Genomic DNA, 18,027 nt, shown 5'->3' on the forward strand with positions numbered 1-18,027 from the left:
CTAAAGTGTATTTGAGGGTTAATGCTGGTCATGAAACTTCGTAGTTATAAAAAAGGCTAATAATTGAACCTAGACCATATTTTTTGGAGCAATTTGGAGCACTTTGTATTAGCTTACCTAAAATGTGATTTTAGATTAAGCAGTTCTTAATTACATCAAGGTCTTCATTGATTTTTTTTATGGTACGAGGGAAGGCAAAACTAGAATTACCATGAGGGAACATAGTTGAAAACATTATACTTTCTCAGAGTACCATCAGTTTTTAGCTAATTTATTACCAACGTTAAACGCACTAATTTTCTTTAATCAAAATATTTTAGCTTCAGCTAATAATCTTATAAGCTCGAACATTTCTTATCAGAGATTAATAATGGACTCGTTTTTATTCAAAAATCTTGACAATTCTGAAAATTTGAACCATTAGGAAGTATACGAGTGAAATTATAATTAAAAAAATACTTCTGATATTTTGATTTTTTCCCGCTATTGGGAACTTCTGCATCACTGTGCATCGCTTTGTGTTGTGACCATTTCAAATGTTACACGTAAAGGGGGACGTAATTACGTCATTCTTGGGTGAAAAGGGGTTAAAGGGGTTAAAGGGGATTAACATGCAGAATCATTGGGATGAAGCAGTTCACAATAGAACTCAATGGAGGAGAATTGTAAACTCAGTTAACAGCGACAACCAAAAAGTAAAGAGACAACAAAGCAATGAGATTTTTGAATGTCCGGAGTGCGGTAGGCAAATAACATCACGTATCGGGCTTCAGTAACAGAAAAGCACATGAAAGAAAACGCCTTGTGTGACCATCTTTTGATGCGTGTCGAATACTCGTCAGCGAGTAATGGCAGTATGTATGTATGTTCTTAGGTGCAATATAACATCCAATAACTCCAACTTTCCCAGAAATTATAAACATAAATCCTTTAAAGTATCGCGATCGACATCTAGCGGAACTTTGACAAACGGTTTTGCTAACATTTGAGCGTGTTTTCGTTTGCGTAAATTTGATGTACCTACGCAATAATCGAGCAAAATGTTTATAAACGTTTGTAAACGTTTATAAACATTTTATGTGCTTTAAGAATAGCATATTTATTTCTCAGTGGCAGTGGTATAATACCACTGTTTTCCAAAAGTTTACTTTTGAATTTTGACAATGTTCTCATAAAACAAAGAAAATCGTTATTTCTATATTAATTTTAACTAAATAATAACATAAAAATATTCGTGCTTAACAATAACATTGTTTATCCACATCCAGCGAAGGACAAATACTTTTACGATAACGAACAATTTTAGCAGGTCTGCAAATTTGATAAATATCATTAGTCATCGGCGTTTTATCGGTGCTTCCTGTATGATATTATAGTATATTACAAGACATTTGTTATTTTTTTCAGAAAACCGTAGTATTTCAGATTATTATACGTTACAAGGTGGTGATATAGATACCATTAGTGCCAGGCCCATAAGTCCAATATCGTCGTCGTCGAAAATATGAAAAAAATTATACAGATGTTGCATGGTTTGTAAAGGGGCATATACTATTTTTTTAATACAGGGTGTGTCAAAAAAAGTTATAAAAAAAGGTTATGAAAAACAGACTATTTAAATTGTTAATTGTTTTAATGATTATCAAAGAAAAACCTTTGAAGGCGGATAAAAGGACAAATAACTCACAATCTTTAAGTTATCTAATTTAAATTTGCTAATGCTTTTATCCGCCTTCAAAGGTTTTGCTTTGATAATATTATGTACTCACACTGGGTTAGGGAACGTTTAGAGTTTTATTGATTGTCATGTAATAACTATAATTAACAATAGGTCAGTTAGATATGATCATGATCATTATTTGACTTTAATAATTAATTTTTATTTTGTTATGATCTCAGTAACTGTAACTATACCGTTTAATTATTAAATAGACAAATTTTAAGTACATTTCGTACATCCATTTCTCAGCTTAGCAGGGTCAATTTTTTTATAGACTTTAAAGCAGGTCAGTATCAGAAATCAAATGAAACATTTCGACAAAATCGTGACTGCAGCCTGCCCCCAAAAATACCAAACGATGAAATTAAAACTTCAAAATATAAGTTTGATTGTTGTTTTGTTTTTGGTTTTCTTAGTTTGATCGTTACTAGCATAGAGAAAGAATGTATTTCAATATTACAAGTACTTTTACTGAACGTTATAGAATAAATTAATTACAGTTGGATTTAACAGGGATAAGTCACAAAAACATTTTTTTGTTTTGGTGTAGTATGATTTACTTCTGTAATTCACTATTGTGGATTTATTTTAAAATTTATGTATAAGTGACAAAAAATCGCTGTTCGAATACATATCATTCGCAAAGTCTAGTGCAGAACTAAGTTCATCTGATATTGAGACTACCTATATCTTCATTCCCGAGAATCTATAATCGTTGTCAGAAAACGAAATGTTTAATTTTTTTTGAAACGGTTGTAGGTTTCAAAATTCCTACCGACATTTTGATCTGCAGTAAGTACACTAGTTTTATTAGGAATAAAAATTAAACCTTTTTTAAACGATGTTGTACCTTTGAAGGACCATCATAAAGCTATTCCGACGTTACAGGGAGGCACAAAAAGTACATTTTTACTGCCAATAGAACATACTATTTCTTTTAAAACATTACAAATAATATTTTAATCAGTTTCAAACATTGCAAATATGAACAGTAATCGAGCAACAATTTGTACACTCGTTGAATTTGACACTTAGTATCAGTTTAATAATATATTTTTGTACTTTTGTGCTTAGCCGTAACAGTGCTTTACTTTTATGCCTAGGCGTTAAAATGACAGTTCAAAGTTAATATCTTTGAGATGTTTGAAAAAAAATCGTTTTGATCTGAAGCGAACGATTTTTTTGCGGAACATATTGGTGACCGATGTGGAAAAATGACACGCGCCGTAGAATTGTTAATGTTATCGGTATAAGGCAGAGTTATAAAGATTTAACCATTTAGAATAGGACTTTAATTGGAATTAAATCCTAGTCATTTGGAAATCCGATTTAAATATTGTTTTGTATTAAAATCAAAAAAATCTGATTTAAATTAAAAAAATCATGATTGTTTCCAACCCCGAAAAAAACTGTCTAAACAATTATTTTTAGATTTAAGTCTGCTGCACTCACCTATCCTCCAAAATAATGTTCTCGTACTGATCGGCCAGACTCTGATCGATTCCCAGCAGTTCCTGTGCGTAAATACCCGAACACGGACATCCTGCTCGTGCCTGGATGCCGAACACGTCGTTCAACACGGCACAAACGAAATTGTGATGTAGGAATGTGCCGCGCGGATGGCGCACCATAAACGAGAAAATGGAGATGCGCTTGAGACTGGGATTGGGATTCCCCAGGAGAATGATGTCTGGAATGGTACGGATGTGTTGCAACATTTGTCTGAAAAAGAAGTGGACAATGTTAATACGAGATGCAAAAAAAAACGGAAAAAATTTTCGTCAAATTTAAAGCGTTATATTTTTCTTTAATTTTTTTAAAACTTTAATATAATATATTTATCTTTAATACGTAAATTAATTTTTTTATAAACTTTAGTATTGGGCTTTATTATACAGGGTTTATCAAATGGTTGTTTTTTACTCTAACTTTAAAATACCCTGTGCAATCATTTTGCCAGCAATTTTTTTTAAAACATTGTTTTTCAATCAGAACCATGTCTTCTGAGCATTTTGTTTTTGGATCATGTCAATACATGCCTTGGTTAATTTTTAAGAGAGAAATGAACTTGCTACAAACTATTTGCAATTTTTTCAGTCATTAATTTTTGATGTTAATTTTCAATATGACATTATTTATTGAAAGTGGGCTAAATGCTATAGTAGAAGGCTCGGCCAATACAGAAGAACATGAAGAAACAAAACTAAATAACTAAATGTATCAATCAAAGATGAAAAAAAAGAACTTAGGTTACGCTCTGATCCAATGCTTAGAAGCTCCAATTAATAAATGCCTAGCACTCAATACGACGGACGGTTGCCTTTTATATCTTGCATATAGAAACGTAGTAGGTGCCTGTTAATATATATTAAATGTCAAAATTAACTATCATCTTTAGTTAACTTGACGACAAAGTTTTAGACCGCTTTGTTTAAAGCTGTACATAAATTGAATTTTTCAAATTGACGAATCATTCGAAAAATGGAATAAAGCCGAGAAAATTTTCGCGCAATAGTTTTACAATTCTCGAAGACAGTTGTTTAAACAGAAAATTCTGAGGTGAACTAAAACCGACGAAAGTTATCTTATTCTCGAAGTGTTTCCAAAAAGATAGTAGCCACAGTTGTGTCTCAAAAGCGGGTCATGCAGAAACAATTCCTCTCCAAGATCAAAGAACTGCTCCTGCTTATTGGTACGTATCTATTTGTTTGTCGGAAGTAATTGCTGAATTTCGAAAAACCAACCCTCAACGACGAGTGATCCTAAGAAACAATACATGTTCTCACACAGCTCAAAAAACAATTGAGTTTTTAAAACAAGAAAACAAAATTGTTCGACCATCCTCCATACAGTCCCGATCTAAGTCCTAACGTCTTTTTACTTTTCAAAAATTAAGAATAAAATGAGAACTAATTAGTTCAGTTCCAGAACCCATAAGATGTAGCCAGCCCCTTCAAAAACGCAATTTTGAAGGCACTAACAAGCGAGTGGAATAACTTCTTTCAGAACAGGTTCCAATGGATGCAAAAATGAGTTTCTGTTCGTAGAGAATACTTCGAAAAATTATTCCTCTGTATGCAAAATATAAAAGACAGCCTTCGTAGATTCTCAAGAATTGAAAATGTCTCATTTAGTATCTATATTCAAAAACGTATGATTATATACCGGGTGCGTCTCAAAAGTGGCTCACTCCTACAACTTTTTTATTTTTTCAGATAAAAAAACGAGATTTCGTATATTAATATATGACATAAATTGGGATTGATTGACGTATTCAATTGTATTTGGTCAATTCTTGTTTCACCGGAAATAACTACAACTTTTGATTTTTAAATAACATCCTCGGTATTTTTTTACTTTATTTGATAGAAAATGACGCTCTGAATAGAATGACGTATCATATGTCAACTTTTGACATAATCGAATATGATTTATTTTAAATTGTAATATGCGGTTCATAACGACAATTTGACTCGAAATACCAAGTGTTTGGTACCAAATTATTCGTAAAAAAAATCTTTTTCCAAATATGCTAATGAGCCACCCTTGTTCGATTTGAAAAAATTGAGATACGATTAAAAATACGATTTGGGGATCTTTTAACCGGCCAAGGTAAAACACGAAAAACAATAGACCATCAAATCTATTTTTCCAAAGCTCCTTAATTAAAAATTAGTGTTTTTAACACAGTACACTCTAGATTGAAATTTAAAATACAATTTTTTTTAAACAAAAATGTCAAAAGTTGACATATGACATGTCATTCTATTCAGAGTGTCATTTTCTATCGAATAAAGTAGAAATATACCGAGGTGCCATTTAAAGATCACAAGTTATATTCATTTCCGGTGAAACAGAAAATGACCAAAAACAATTGAATACGTCAATTAATCCTGATTTATGTCATATACTAACATACCCAATCTAGTTTTTGTATCTGAAAAAATAAAAAAGTTATAGGGGTGAGCCACTTTTGAGACGCACCCGGTATATTTTTAAATAAAGACTAACCACATTTCTACTGCCATAAATAAAGTAAACATAATAGAGAGGCTTGTTTCTTGGAAAGTAGGAGAAAAAGTAATGGCATTATAATTTGTTTTATTTATATTTTTTAATACAACTATCAACGGTGCCAAGTGTTCTAGTAAAAACGGTGACATATGACATATTTGTTTTGGGGATACAATAAAATGGTTATGGAACTTATTTAGTATCCAATAGCCAACACATAGAAATCTACATACCTACATACCTAACTATTTTTAAACAATACTTGACAGTTCTAGAAAATTCACTTTTGAAATTACAAATGAATAATTATAATCATTTATAAATCCCATACTTTTTTACTATTAAAAAATTAGCCTTCAAAATTTATTTGGCATCACTAGAAAATTTGCAGTTTTCCTTGTACAATGAAATACGAATGTAATTTTGAAGAATAAGTCAATACAATGAAAACGTACTCCTAAATCTCGCTGTCTAGCCAAAATAACAATATTCTCGAAAAGAAATTACTCACACAATTAATTTTTAATACAAAAATATCAGAAACCTACACGAAAAATTAAACAAACCTCAATACACTGAGAAATATTCTAAAATATATTTTTAGATTAAAATTATAATACGCAATACCCATGTAGTTCTAGAAGCAGCACATGAGAGACAAACCAGATCTGCATGACACATTTCTAGACAAAAATGCTTAATAAATCAATTTCAACTATAAAAATTATAAATTTAATCAAACTATATTTCTCATTTTAATGCCTTAAGAATTTTTTATGGAACAAAATAGTAATTAGTCGCTGTTTTCATCCAAAGCCATTTTTGTTCGCCAAAGCTTCACGTACTGATCGAACAACAGAACTTAATGGCTAGAACGACAACCGCAAGAGATAAAACACTGCCAAAAATATAAATATCTTGGCATGCAACATTACCAATAGCCTTGATGAAGAAATTAAGTACAGAGACAACCAGGGAAGACAAGCAATTAGACAACTCAACAGTATTCTATTGGTAGACTTCATTAGTCATGAAGTAAATCTCTAGAAACCCTTTGCAATGAAGCAATGCAAGAGCGGATTCCAGTAAGTGGTAGTTGGAGGAGGGTTTTTTAAGCCGGTAGGAATCCGGCATTACCCAACTGTGAGTGTCATATGCAAGATTTTTTCCCTCCTCATCGAAAAAAAAGTATTTAACTGGATAAGGCAGTATCAAAACAAAACAAGCACAAAATTTAGAACAGCATAGTTAAAAGCTTCATTAGTTATGTTAGTATGGCCTTTGAAAGAAAAAAAACCCTTAAGTCACTCGAAGCTACAGAAATGGACTTTTGGAGGCACGCAGCCGGAAAATCGGAACTGGATAAAGTAAGAAATGAGGGAATTGAGAACATCATGGGCGTTAAACATAGAATGACAGACGACACAAAAATTAACCCACTCAGGTGGTACAAGCCCGTACAAAGAATGGAAGAGAGCAGAATACCAAAGAAAGTATTCAATTGGACACCACAAGGTAAAAGGAAAGAGAGGGAGACCTAGGCGGAATTGGAGAGAAGGAATAGACGGGAACATCAGAACAATAGACGAAAACCTCTAGACCGAGGAACGTCTATATATCCAGAGCCATTTCTAGGATTACTCAAATATATAATCTGTAGCGCAGTAAAACCCGGGATCGTCCACTGGGGAAACAGACAAGGGTACAAGCATCATTTTCATTTTATTCTTTACTCCTACGTGGAGCGTAGGACTTCAATAAATGCTCTCCAGCGGGTTCGGTTGTTGGAAATTGATTTGACATGATTCGTTTACTGCTCAAATTTTCTTTTTATGTATGTCTTGGAAGACCACTTCTTCTACTGTCCAGCAGTACTCAATAACTCTGCCAATCTCCAACTCCCAGTGGATGACATACCAAGAATTTAGAACTTTGAGAAACACCTCACTGTAGTATTGAGTAATAAAAAGGATTGGAAGAAAGAAACGCTTACTCAGCATATAAAAGACCATACCATCACGTGGTATACTGATGCTTCCAAAACCAAAGCAGGGACAGGGATAGGAGTATTTGGGCCGAAAACTAAATACTACGAACCAATGGGCACCTACCCCAGTATCCTTCAGGCAGAAATTTACGCTATCCAAAGATACGTACAATTTATCGTAGATAGGAACTATCGAAAACAGGAAATTGTCATCCTATCCGATAGTCAAGCAGCACTTAACGCGATCAACTCAGTAACCATCAATTCGAAGTTGGTCAAAGAATTCCTAGAGAAGCTCAACAAATTAGGCAAAGAAAATAAAGTCCTCCTACTCTGGGTGCCTGCTCACCAAGGGATAGAAGGCAATGAAAAAGCAAATGATCTAGCTAGGAAAGAAGCGAACACACCACTAACTGGTTCAGAACTGTTCTGTTTTCCAAACGGGAACCAACTGAAAGCGGAACTGAAGAATCTGGAAGACTCCATCCGTAACTTGGAATGGGTGTCCTCCAACGGTCTAAGACACTCGAAGAAGTTCCTCAGAACTTACGACCGAGGAAAATCGGTTTTCCTTGATTTAAGTAAAAACAATCTTCGGATTGTCACGGGGTTTCTAACAGGACACTGTCTCCTCAACGAACACCTCAGTAGGCTGAAGCTGAGAAACAACGGCGAATGCAGATTTTGTGGGGAAAATGGGGAAACACCAGAACACCTTATCACTGAGTGCGCCGAGACGACGACCATTCGTGCTATGAACTTTGGTACGTTTGATGTCGAGGATGGAGAGCTGGCCTCTGTGGAACCGTCTCAGATATTGGCTTTTGTTATAGCCCTGAGACTGTATGATGAGTTATAACTCGTTATAACTCAAGAAAGGGGAACACACAATAGATCTATAAGGTCGCGGCGATTAACTCCCCTCCTAAACATTCTATATTCTACAACTCTGCCAATGATGTTGTTAAAGTGTGACCAATCCACCTCCATTTCCTAAGTTTGATCTGGTTTTACACCTGCCTCTGGTTGGTCAAGCTGCATAAATCCTCATTTCTGATAGTATTTGACCAGAATATTCTTACAATTTCAAATCTAAATTGAACAACAGTGTTATTTAATGCAATTAGCAAAATTTATCCAGAAAATCAAAAGTTGACAGAAATTTAAATAGATTAAGAACAGGATAGGTTTATTTACATAACAAGCTATGCTGAACAGGTCTTGATACATTCATAAATAAATATTTGAAATGCAAATATAGTCAGTATCTTTATATCAATAATTCATTCTGTCATATACTTACACCAATACGATCGATGTAGAGATCAATTAATTTTATTGGAAAATGATTTCATACGACAATTGAATAATATTTTTATTTTTAAAGGATAAACTTATTTTTAAAGGATTACTTAAACATTTTTTAAAACGATAAATGTTATGTAATAATACATTGTACTGCAGCTGTCTAACCGCATTCTGAACGATTGCGTCTATGTAAGCTAATCATGATTATCAATTAAGTAAATATTTGCTATATAAACCATTCGAATCAAAAAATAATTTGCCAATAATATACCACATAACCTGCTTAAACATCGTTAAGGAAAATTATATATCTATGTGTCTGTAATGGTTGAATTACCACATTTTGTTATTATAATAGGTATGCCTTGCTTATTTTAATTATTGTTAAATTCTTATGTAAAGGAATTTAATAAATCTAATTCAATTTTCTAATAGAAACTATTTCAATTTTCAATCATTTTCTATCGCTTTGTAAAATAAATACACAATTTAACGTACTTATTTATTTTTTCCAATCTCTGCTGGATATTGGCTACTGAAACCGTCTCCTTCAACTGCATGATCAGGCCAAATCTAATTGATTCGACCACAGCTGCACAATTTCCTTCTTCCTGCAATTCGAATCCCTGAAAATGAAATTAAAATTAATCAGTACTGTACCCTATTCAAAAAATATCCATTCTAATATGATATAATAGAAAAAAAACGGCGTCAAAGACACCTGAATCGATGATAATTTTGACGAGGTCAAGCCCTAGACTCATTTACTTGTTCGTCATTCGACTTTATTTTTTAATGGCACTTCCTGGCAGTAGTAGGCCTTAATAAGTGTAATTATAATTATTGTATACATTCAGTAAAAATTATTTTTAAATGGTAAAGTTTAAAATTTAAAAAAATACATATTTTTTGTAAATAAACTTGTGTGTCTGGAAACGTTTTATCCTTATTTAATCTTTCTATAGTTGATTATACCGGGTGCGTCTAAAAAGTATTTTTTCAGATACAAAAACGAGATTTGGTATGTTACTATATGAAATAAATTAGGATTGATTAACGTATTCAATTGTTTTCGGTCACTTTCTGTTTCACCGGAAATTACTACAACTTTTGATTTTTAAATGACACCCTCGGTGTTCTTTTTACTTTATTCTTATACGCCTTAACTAGCAACTTTTGACATATGATTTGTTTCACATATAATTTATTTGAAATTGTAACATGCGGTTCATAACGACACTTTGACTCAAAATACCAAGTGTGTTGTATCAATTTATTCGTAAAAAATGTTTTTTCGAAGTATGATAATGAGCCACATCATTCAATTTAAAAAAATTGAGATATGATATATGATTTAGGCATCTTTTAACCGAAGACACGAAAAGCATTAGACGATCAAATCTATTATTCCAAGGCTCCTTGATTAAAAATTAGTGTTGTTAACACAGCCTAGATTGAAATTTAAAATACGATTTTTTAAGCGAGAATATCAACAGTTGACATGTCGTCATTCTATTCAAAGTGTCATTTTCTATCGAATAAAGTAAAAAAATTCCGAGGGTGCCATTTAAAAATCAAAAGTTGTAGTCATTTCCGGTGAAACAGGAATTGATCGAAAACTACTAAATACGTCAATCGATCCTAATTTATGTCATATACTAACATACCAAATCTTGTTTTTTTATCTGAAAAAATAAGGAAGTTATAGAAGTGAGCCACTTTTGAGACGCACCCGGTATAATAATAGGGAATAATCTCGACAGAGTGATCATCAATTGTCAGGACCCTGGTACCTTTGAAGTCGTTTTTTTTTCAATACATTTGAGGAGTAGACTTTCTAGATATGCATTTTATCCATCATTTTTTCGAATTTTGGCAAACAAAGAAAAACTGCTATACACACTAGTACTTTTCAAGTATAATAGCAATATTTCTTGCAAAAAAATACTGGAAGGAAAAGTGGATAAAAAAATCATAAAAATAGTACACCTACATTTGAAAAATCTAGTTTTGATGATATATGAAAAAATTGAAAAAAAGAACTGTTGACTGTCCTTTAGCCATGGTGCATGGTCCCAGTCGTATAGTTCCATTCAATATTTTAAGTAGTATTATTCAAAAAATAGAGAAGTTGTAGTACAAAAATAAACTCTTCATCTGGCAATGATAAACAAACAGCAGTTTATCCACAACCAAATTTGTTTGTCTCCCGCCAATGGACATACAGCACATAGAAAGTCTACGGTATTTTTGCCATTTAAGTCGTGTAAAGTGTAGTTTGCAATGCCACGTTTGATTCAAAATCTTAAAAAATGGACAAATGCATTAGGAGCTAAGTCTGCTCATCATTTTTACAAAAAAAAGGAATAGGGGAAAACCATGTTAGTTTTAGTTTTTAAAGCCGTTCATTAGAAAAAAATTAATCGCCAACCTTTCTTACGAAATCACACGTTGTTTGTTGTTAAAGCAAATTTTGAAAACTAGATAAAACTGGTTTTTATATTGCACTTGTCAGTATTTATTGCACCTAAATAATATGTATACGCTCCCGTGTCTAATAATTTGAAAAAAAAACGATCTGAAATAGGTTAATATAATACAGTAATTTATTGTTTTTACATCACTATTTTTTTCACTGTTTTAAATCTTAATATGACGATGACGGTTAGAATGTAGACTATATAATTTTTTTAGCCAAATTCTTAGGGGGTGAAAAGCAGTGGCAAAAATTATAGAGACACCATTATTTCCTGGATTGAATTTACTTAAAATTCGGCACTGTTAAGTTAATTGGTACTGTTAAGTACAATTAATGAAAGAGAAGTCAAAAACGATTTTGATTAAAACTGTTTTTTAATGCAAACTAAATGGGCTAATATGCCAGTAAGCGAGGATAAAAAAACGTATTTAAAAGGTCGTTTGAAGCACTTTAAAAACGGCCATATTCATTTTCTTCGAAAAATGTATTTTTTTCGCCATTATTTTACGGTAAAAGGTTGCAATTTTATTTTTTTTAGTTTTCGAAAAATAAAAAATCACCTTTACAGAGTGACAACTCAGCTATTATTATACCTACGGTAATCAACAAAAAATAATCGTTTAGTTGTTCCAAAAGTTTAATTTTTGCTTTATATGAGTTTTGCGATAAAACGCAAGGTTTTCGAGTTAAAAATATGCAATTTTTAGATGAAAAATCAATATTTCTAATTCTAAACTAGGAAAATATTTATTTTCTGAAAAAATATTATAAAACATTTTTTGCGTAGAATTCATCCCTTTATTGATTTTTGCAATTAAAATAGGTGATTTATTTGTCAATCAGTGCAGGTGTTCAAGAATTCGGACCCTAAAACCCTCTCTTACTGGCTTATAACGCCTAACGCACACGTGATCAGTCACGAATTTTAACACAGGTTTAGGCTCGTTTAGGTACATTCACTCTGATGTGTTCGTTTTATGTTTTCCTCGTTTTATGTTTTCCTCGTTTTATGTTAAAATATTTTTAGTCTTCTTAGCCACCAGTTCTATATCTGCTGCCATGCATATTTTTTTAAAAAGTATCGCCTGTACAGGGTGTTTCATAAAACATGTGCCATCTCTCGTGGGGAGATTTCTCAGGTAAAAATAAAATTTATTATTCATATTAACATAGGTCCGATTCTGCTTTGTTTCGTAGCTACAGGGTGTTAAAGTCTTAATAATCTTTCGATTTATTATAATTTTCTTCCAAGAACTTTTAATGATTCGAATGAAATTTTAAGGGTAAGTTACTATAAGTGCTACGTATTTTAATGCTAAAAAAGTGTCGATAAATTCATCAAGGACGTGCATATGGGTTATCACTGAAATATTTTTCAAAAAAAAACATGTGCGCTACTACTGACTTTTTTCTTTTGATATCAAAATTGTATGGGCCGTTTAATGCCAATTAAAAGTTATCTCTTGATATTTTATTGAATTCGGCCTCCTTGATGAGATAAACGCAATTTATATTATATTATTATTAATCACAATTAATAAAATTAAAATAAAATTAAAATTAATAAATTATATATTTTACCTAATTTATTATAAAATATTATTATAATAATAGTAACAGTATTATTACTATTAGTCGAAACTAGAGCAATATCAAATAAAAAATAATGGTATTTAAAATAATTACAAAAAACAATTTTAACATTTTGTAACTCTAAAACTATGCATTTCCATGCCTATGTTTATAGGACCTTTTTTTCATATTTTTTGATGAGGAATCAATTAATAATTACTTAAAATTTTCGCAAGTTAATGATATTATTTTTTTTTAAAGTTTGCTTAGACTTGGATCAAGGCAAATAAATAAAATTGCGTTTATCTCATCAAGGAGGCCGAAATCGACAAAATATAAAGAGACAACTTTTAATCGGCATTAAACTGCTTACACTATTTCGCTAAGAAGAGAAAAAAAGTCAGTGCCGTACATGCTTTTTTAGAAAAATATTCCAGTGATAACCCATATGCACGTCCCTGGTGAATATGTTGACACTTTTTTAGCCAAAAATATGTCGAATTTATAGTAACTTTTACCCTCAAAATTTCATTCGAAAAGCTAAAAGTACTTGGAAGGAAATTATAATAAATCGAAAAAATATTAAGACTTAACACCCTGTAGCTACGAAACAAAGCGGAATTGGACCTACGTTGATATGAAAAATCAATCTTATTTTTACGTGAGGCATGAGAGATGGCAACTGTTTTTTGAAACACCCTGTATAATAAACTACCTAAAATCATACGTATTTCATAAAGTTCAACGGCCTGAAAAACATAGAAAAACAATTTTCCAAACAATCAAAACGCAATTAATCCCCGTCACGAAGTTATTTAAAATGCTTCGAAAGCGATTACCTTCTCTTGTGAAAATAAACAAATTATCCTGAAAATGAAAGCAACCAGCCCTAGCCACAAAAACAACAGTATTCTATTCAAAAATAATTATCTCGGCCGAAAGAAAAATAAAGGAAACCTATGCGCTAATGGTTTCCGAATCGATTTTCACTTACTCTGTCGTGCTCGTTAGACGCGAAGAATCCGTCAGGTTCGCAGGCGTTCAGTCTCCTGAAGATGGATTTTTTGGCTATGAGTATACCTAAAAAATTAAAAAAATACCATTTAATTAAGGATTTTAAACTATGAATAGTTAAGCGTCGTTCAGAACCTGGCAATTAGTGGAATAAATTAGTTTCAATTACACTTTATACTTTTTAGTTTACGATCATTCACAAAATCTAAAAATCACAATTATTATTAAAATTAATTGCGTTAGCCAGTTGTATCCATAGAGAAAGACTAACATTTAGCTTATAAAACAATAAACTTTTGATTTCTAACCACATTTTCTCTTGACTTGGATGATAATCAAAAGCCAAAATGACATTCCTCGCAAATTTTGAAGTATAATTAGTGAAAAAGTTAAAAGTTTGATAGCTTTTTCTACTAACTAAAAATTCTTACCACTAATTTTAACATTCTGAATGCTTACATCCAAATTAAAGGAACAGCAGCTTGCGGTCGTCAGTTGTATCCATGGAGAAAGCCAAATATTTAGATCATTTGAGGTGAGGTTATAATAGGTTGGAGTTTTAGAAAACACATATATGTATTTGGGAAGAGAGAAGAAATATGGTTTTAAATATAATTTCACACATCATATTATTTAGACGCTTCATACAAAGGAAAATTATTAAACTGATGACCATATTATAAATGAGGTTGAAAAATACTTTCAAAAAAAGTCTTAATAAAGATACCTATATATTTTAATCACCTATAACTAGGTGATCAAAATCTTTTAAGATATTTTACACTTGTACTTTGGCTGTGTTAAAATATTTTGAGTTTTCGTATTTTATAAAAATTTGGATATATTAGGCCGTATTCATAAAGAACAGCATTTGCTTTTACTTGTAGAAATCGAAGTCAGTATTATTTTTTTTTATTTTATTTTTATGAATTTAGAATTCTTTAATTAAATGAAAATTCTTATAGACCAGTGGACAAGTGGTTTTAGGTGGAAATAATTAGGGGCAAGCTGCAATAACACTTACTCTCTTTGTTTTGCTTTGTTGAATATTCTACTAAATTTGCACGGTCTATCGATCCCGGATTTGGCCGCCATATTGGAAAATCCTGTCAAATTATGACATTTTTATGTTTTCTTTTAAATACCTCGGTCTGGGTGCACTGTACAGAAAATTTGCAAGAGACCAAAAAGAAAGTTATTTAAATTCTCTACAAAAAAGTCCTATTCACCAATGGCGTGCATGAACAGATTAACGAGATACAGGCGCTTAAATACAAAGCATATATTTTCTAGTGGTTCATTGAATTTAAATAATTTGCCAGTACAAATTTGTGTTTTTCTTGTGCTCGTTTCCACACCACCTGGCGGTAGAGCACTCGGCGCACTTTTTTTTAAATGGTTTCCCCTATAAGCCTAATCCACTTTCTTGCCGTTGCAAATGTTCTATTTTCATATCCATATGACATGATATATGTTTTAAGTATGTATTTTCAGCGTCTGCTTTTTTTTGACGTAGAAGGTTGATCAATTGATTCATCAATATATTCTTCATCAAACTGTTCATCTGGTTCTAGTTCAATGTCTATGTCTTCAATATTTTCGTTAGTCATTAATTCTTTTAATCGAGAATCCATTTCTTCGTCGTCCCCTGGATCTTCTAGAGTTATTTCAGAATTTGAACACGCTCTTCCCTGGCACGAACCGCACACTACCGAACAGTGTTAATCCTGCTTTTCTGCAGCAGGCTGCGTTGCAACCTTTTATACATTTACAAGAAATCATCTTCAATAACTCTTGGGGAGCGGCGTCTTGCAGCATAGGAATCGGTATAAGTCCATTGGACGACTGCTTCTAACCCCAGTGAGTGGGTATTTTTTCGTTACCGTACCATTTTTGGACTTGTAGGTATGTACGAAATGAGTGCATTCGAGCCGCATCTTCGAGGAAGGGGGATCTTGGAGGAAGGGGGATGCAAGATTAAATAAACTCTTCAAAAAAATCGATGTCTATAGATGTGTAGTGATGTGTCGTCGCTCTTTGACCCATAAAGTGCAAGAAGAAATTGAATTCCAACGTTGGCTATGCTTTTTGGTTGCATTTGGGTCTCTAAAACAGTAAATGGCAGTTTTCAAACTTGTCTGATTTCTTAGAACCTTAAGAAGCTTCATTTTACCCTGCCTATAAATTGCTGAAGTGGTGTCGCACCCACTAAATTCATGTAAAAACAAAATGTTTTCTTTCATAGTCGTGTCCAATATTGATGCAGAGGATGAATAGAGGGTATTTCCAGCTTTTCCCTTTCCTTGCTTTAAAAAGTAGATGTTATTCTGAGACTCGCATAGTGCAGTAAGTATAACCAGTAAATCAATGTTCTCGATTGGCAGAATTAATGACCAACGAAAATATCGAAGACATAGATATTGAACAAGAACCAGATGAACAGTTTGATGAAGAAATCTATTGATGAGTCAATTGATCAACCTTCTATGTCAAAAAAAAATCAGACGATGAAAATACATACTTATAAATCATATATCATGTCATATGGATATAAAAATAGAACTTTCAAAATAGTTCATTTTTTCTTGTAGGTCATCCTCCATTTTTTTCTAGTAATATATCATTGAAAATAACATCAATCAAGAAATAAGCAAGATTAGATGCGCTCATTAAAATATCTTCTCTGTAATTTTACGATAAAATCTTTAAGAAATCCTTCAAGCATTTACACAAAAATGTTAAGGTTAAAATCTGTAAGACCTTTCAAGTAAATACATGGTAGGTAAAATTTTCCAGTAGAACATATTCAATATCTAAATGACTCTTGAAGTATCTATTTCGCAATAATTATTGAAAACAATTAAGATTGCCAATAAAAGATGCGCGATTTCAACATCCACTAGAATTTTCTTATGAATTATGAAATTGTTTTAATTGTCAGATAATTAATTCATTTTAATGTTTATACCACATTTATTTTTTAAGGAAACTGTATTATAAAGGATTTTCTCTACACAGAAAAAAAACAATGTGTTAGATTGAGTATAGGAATATTTTCAAACTTATTTGCTTGGATTTAGAGTGAATAATATGTACTCTAATGTTCTGTGTACTAGACATTGTATCTCGACATCCAAATATTGTAGTTCTCTAAAAACTTCTAATGCACGCTCAGCCTGGGACACCCAATATCAAAAATATTCCAAATCACGCCAATTTATAGGGGCGATCAACAATGAATGAAATAGTCGGCAATATTGTGTAAAAGTTTTCAAAATTAGTAATTGGTACTGATGCTAAAACAAATTATCTATCGAAAATTTTTAGAAAATGATGTCTATTCATTGGCGCATTTTTTTTAATCTTTATCTTCTTGAAAAATTACATAATACCATCAAAAACTACCTGGCGTTTGTACTCCACCAACGAATTTATGCCCTGAGAAGTACACGGCATCCTTATTAGCTAAATTATCTTCTACCCCTTGAACGCTGGGGTTCATGTCGATCTGTATGCTTGGCGCCGCCATATTGTAGTCCCAAAAGGCCAACGATCCGTATTGATGGAGCAGAATGGTGCAGGCCACGTCATCGATAAGGATTCCTGTGACACCGGACGCCACAGAAAAACAGCCTATCATCTGCCTGCCGCAGTTTTGGTGCAGTCTTAATTGGTTCTCTAGGTCCGAAAAGTCCAAGAGGCCTTCTTTGGTTTCCGCTATTCGAACGATCTGAAACAATACAAAAATAGCTTGTAGTATAACCAGAGAGGCAAGCTAAAAAAACTTATTTTTTTATTTAAATCATTTTAATGGCTTAACTTTGCATGCTTCATAGACTATCGTAAGGCGTTCGAATGTGTTAATCATCAGAAGCTGATCAAAATTCTTAGAACAACCGGAGTTGACGAACAAGACCTACGTTTCATATCAGA

At 32.3% G+C, this 18,027-nt stretch overlaps 1 protein-coding gene across 1 annotated transcript in view; it reads right to left on the reverse strand.

Annotated features, from left to right (window-relative positions):
* The window catches only part of LOC115891450, a 174,274-nt gene that overhangs the window by 29,214 nt on the left and 127,033 nt on the right, over positions 1 to 18,027 (reverse strand). Inside the window, exons 4-7 of the mRNA XM_030911902.1 lie at positions 17,500 to 17,824; positions 14,075 to 14,160; positions 9,528 to 9,655; positions 3,173 to 3,442 (exon numbers count right to left, since the gene is read on the reverse strand). Of these exons, the coding sequence (XP_030767762.1) occupies positions 3,173 to 3,442; positions 9,528 to 9,655; positions 14,075 to 14,160; positions 17,500 to 17,824 (809 nt within the window). The remainder of the gene's footprint in view (positions 1 to 3,172; positions 3,443 to 9,527; positions 9,656 to 14,074; positions 14,161 to 17,499; positions 17,825 to 18,027) is intronic.

The sequence above is a fragment of the Sitophilus oryzae genome, unplaced genomic scaffold, assembly GCF_002938485.1.
Source record: "Sitophilus oryzae breed Bouriz unplaced genomic scaffold, Soryzae_2.0 scaffold_1181_pilon_pilon, whole genome shotgun sequence".
In the NCBI taxonomy this organism is placed as follows: domain Eukaryota; kingdom Metazoa; phylum Arthropoda; class Insecta; order Coleoptera; family Curculionidae; genus Sitophilus; species Sitophilus oryzae.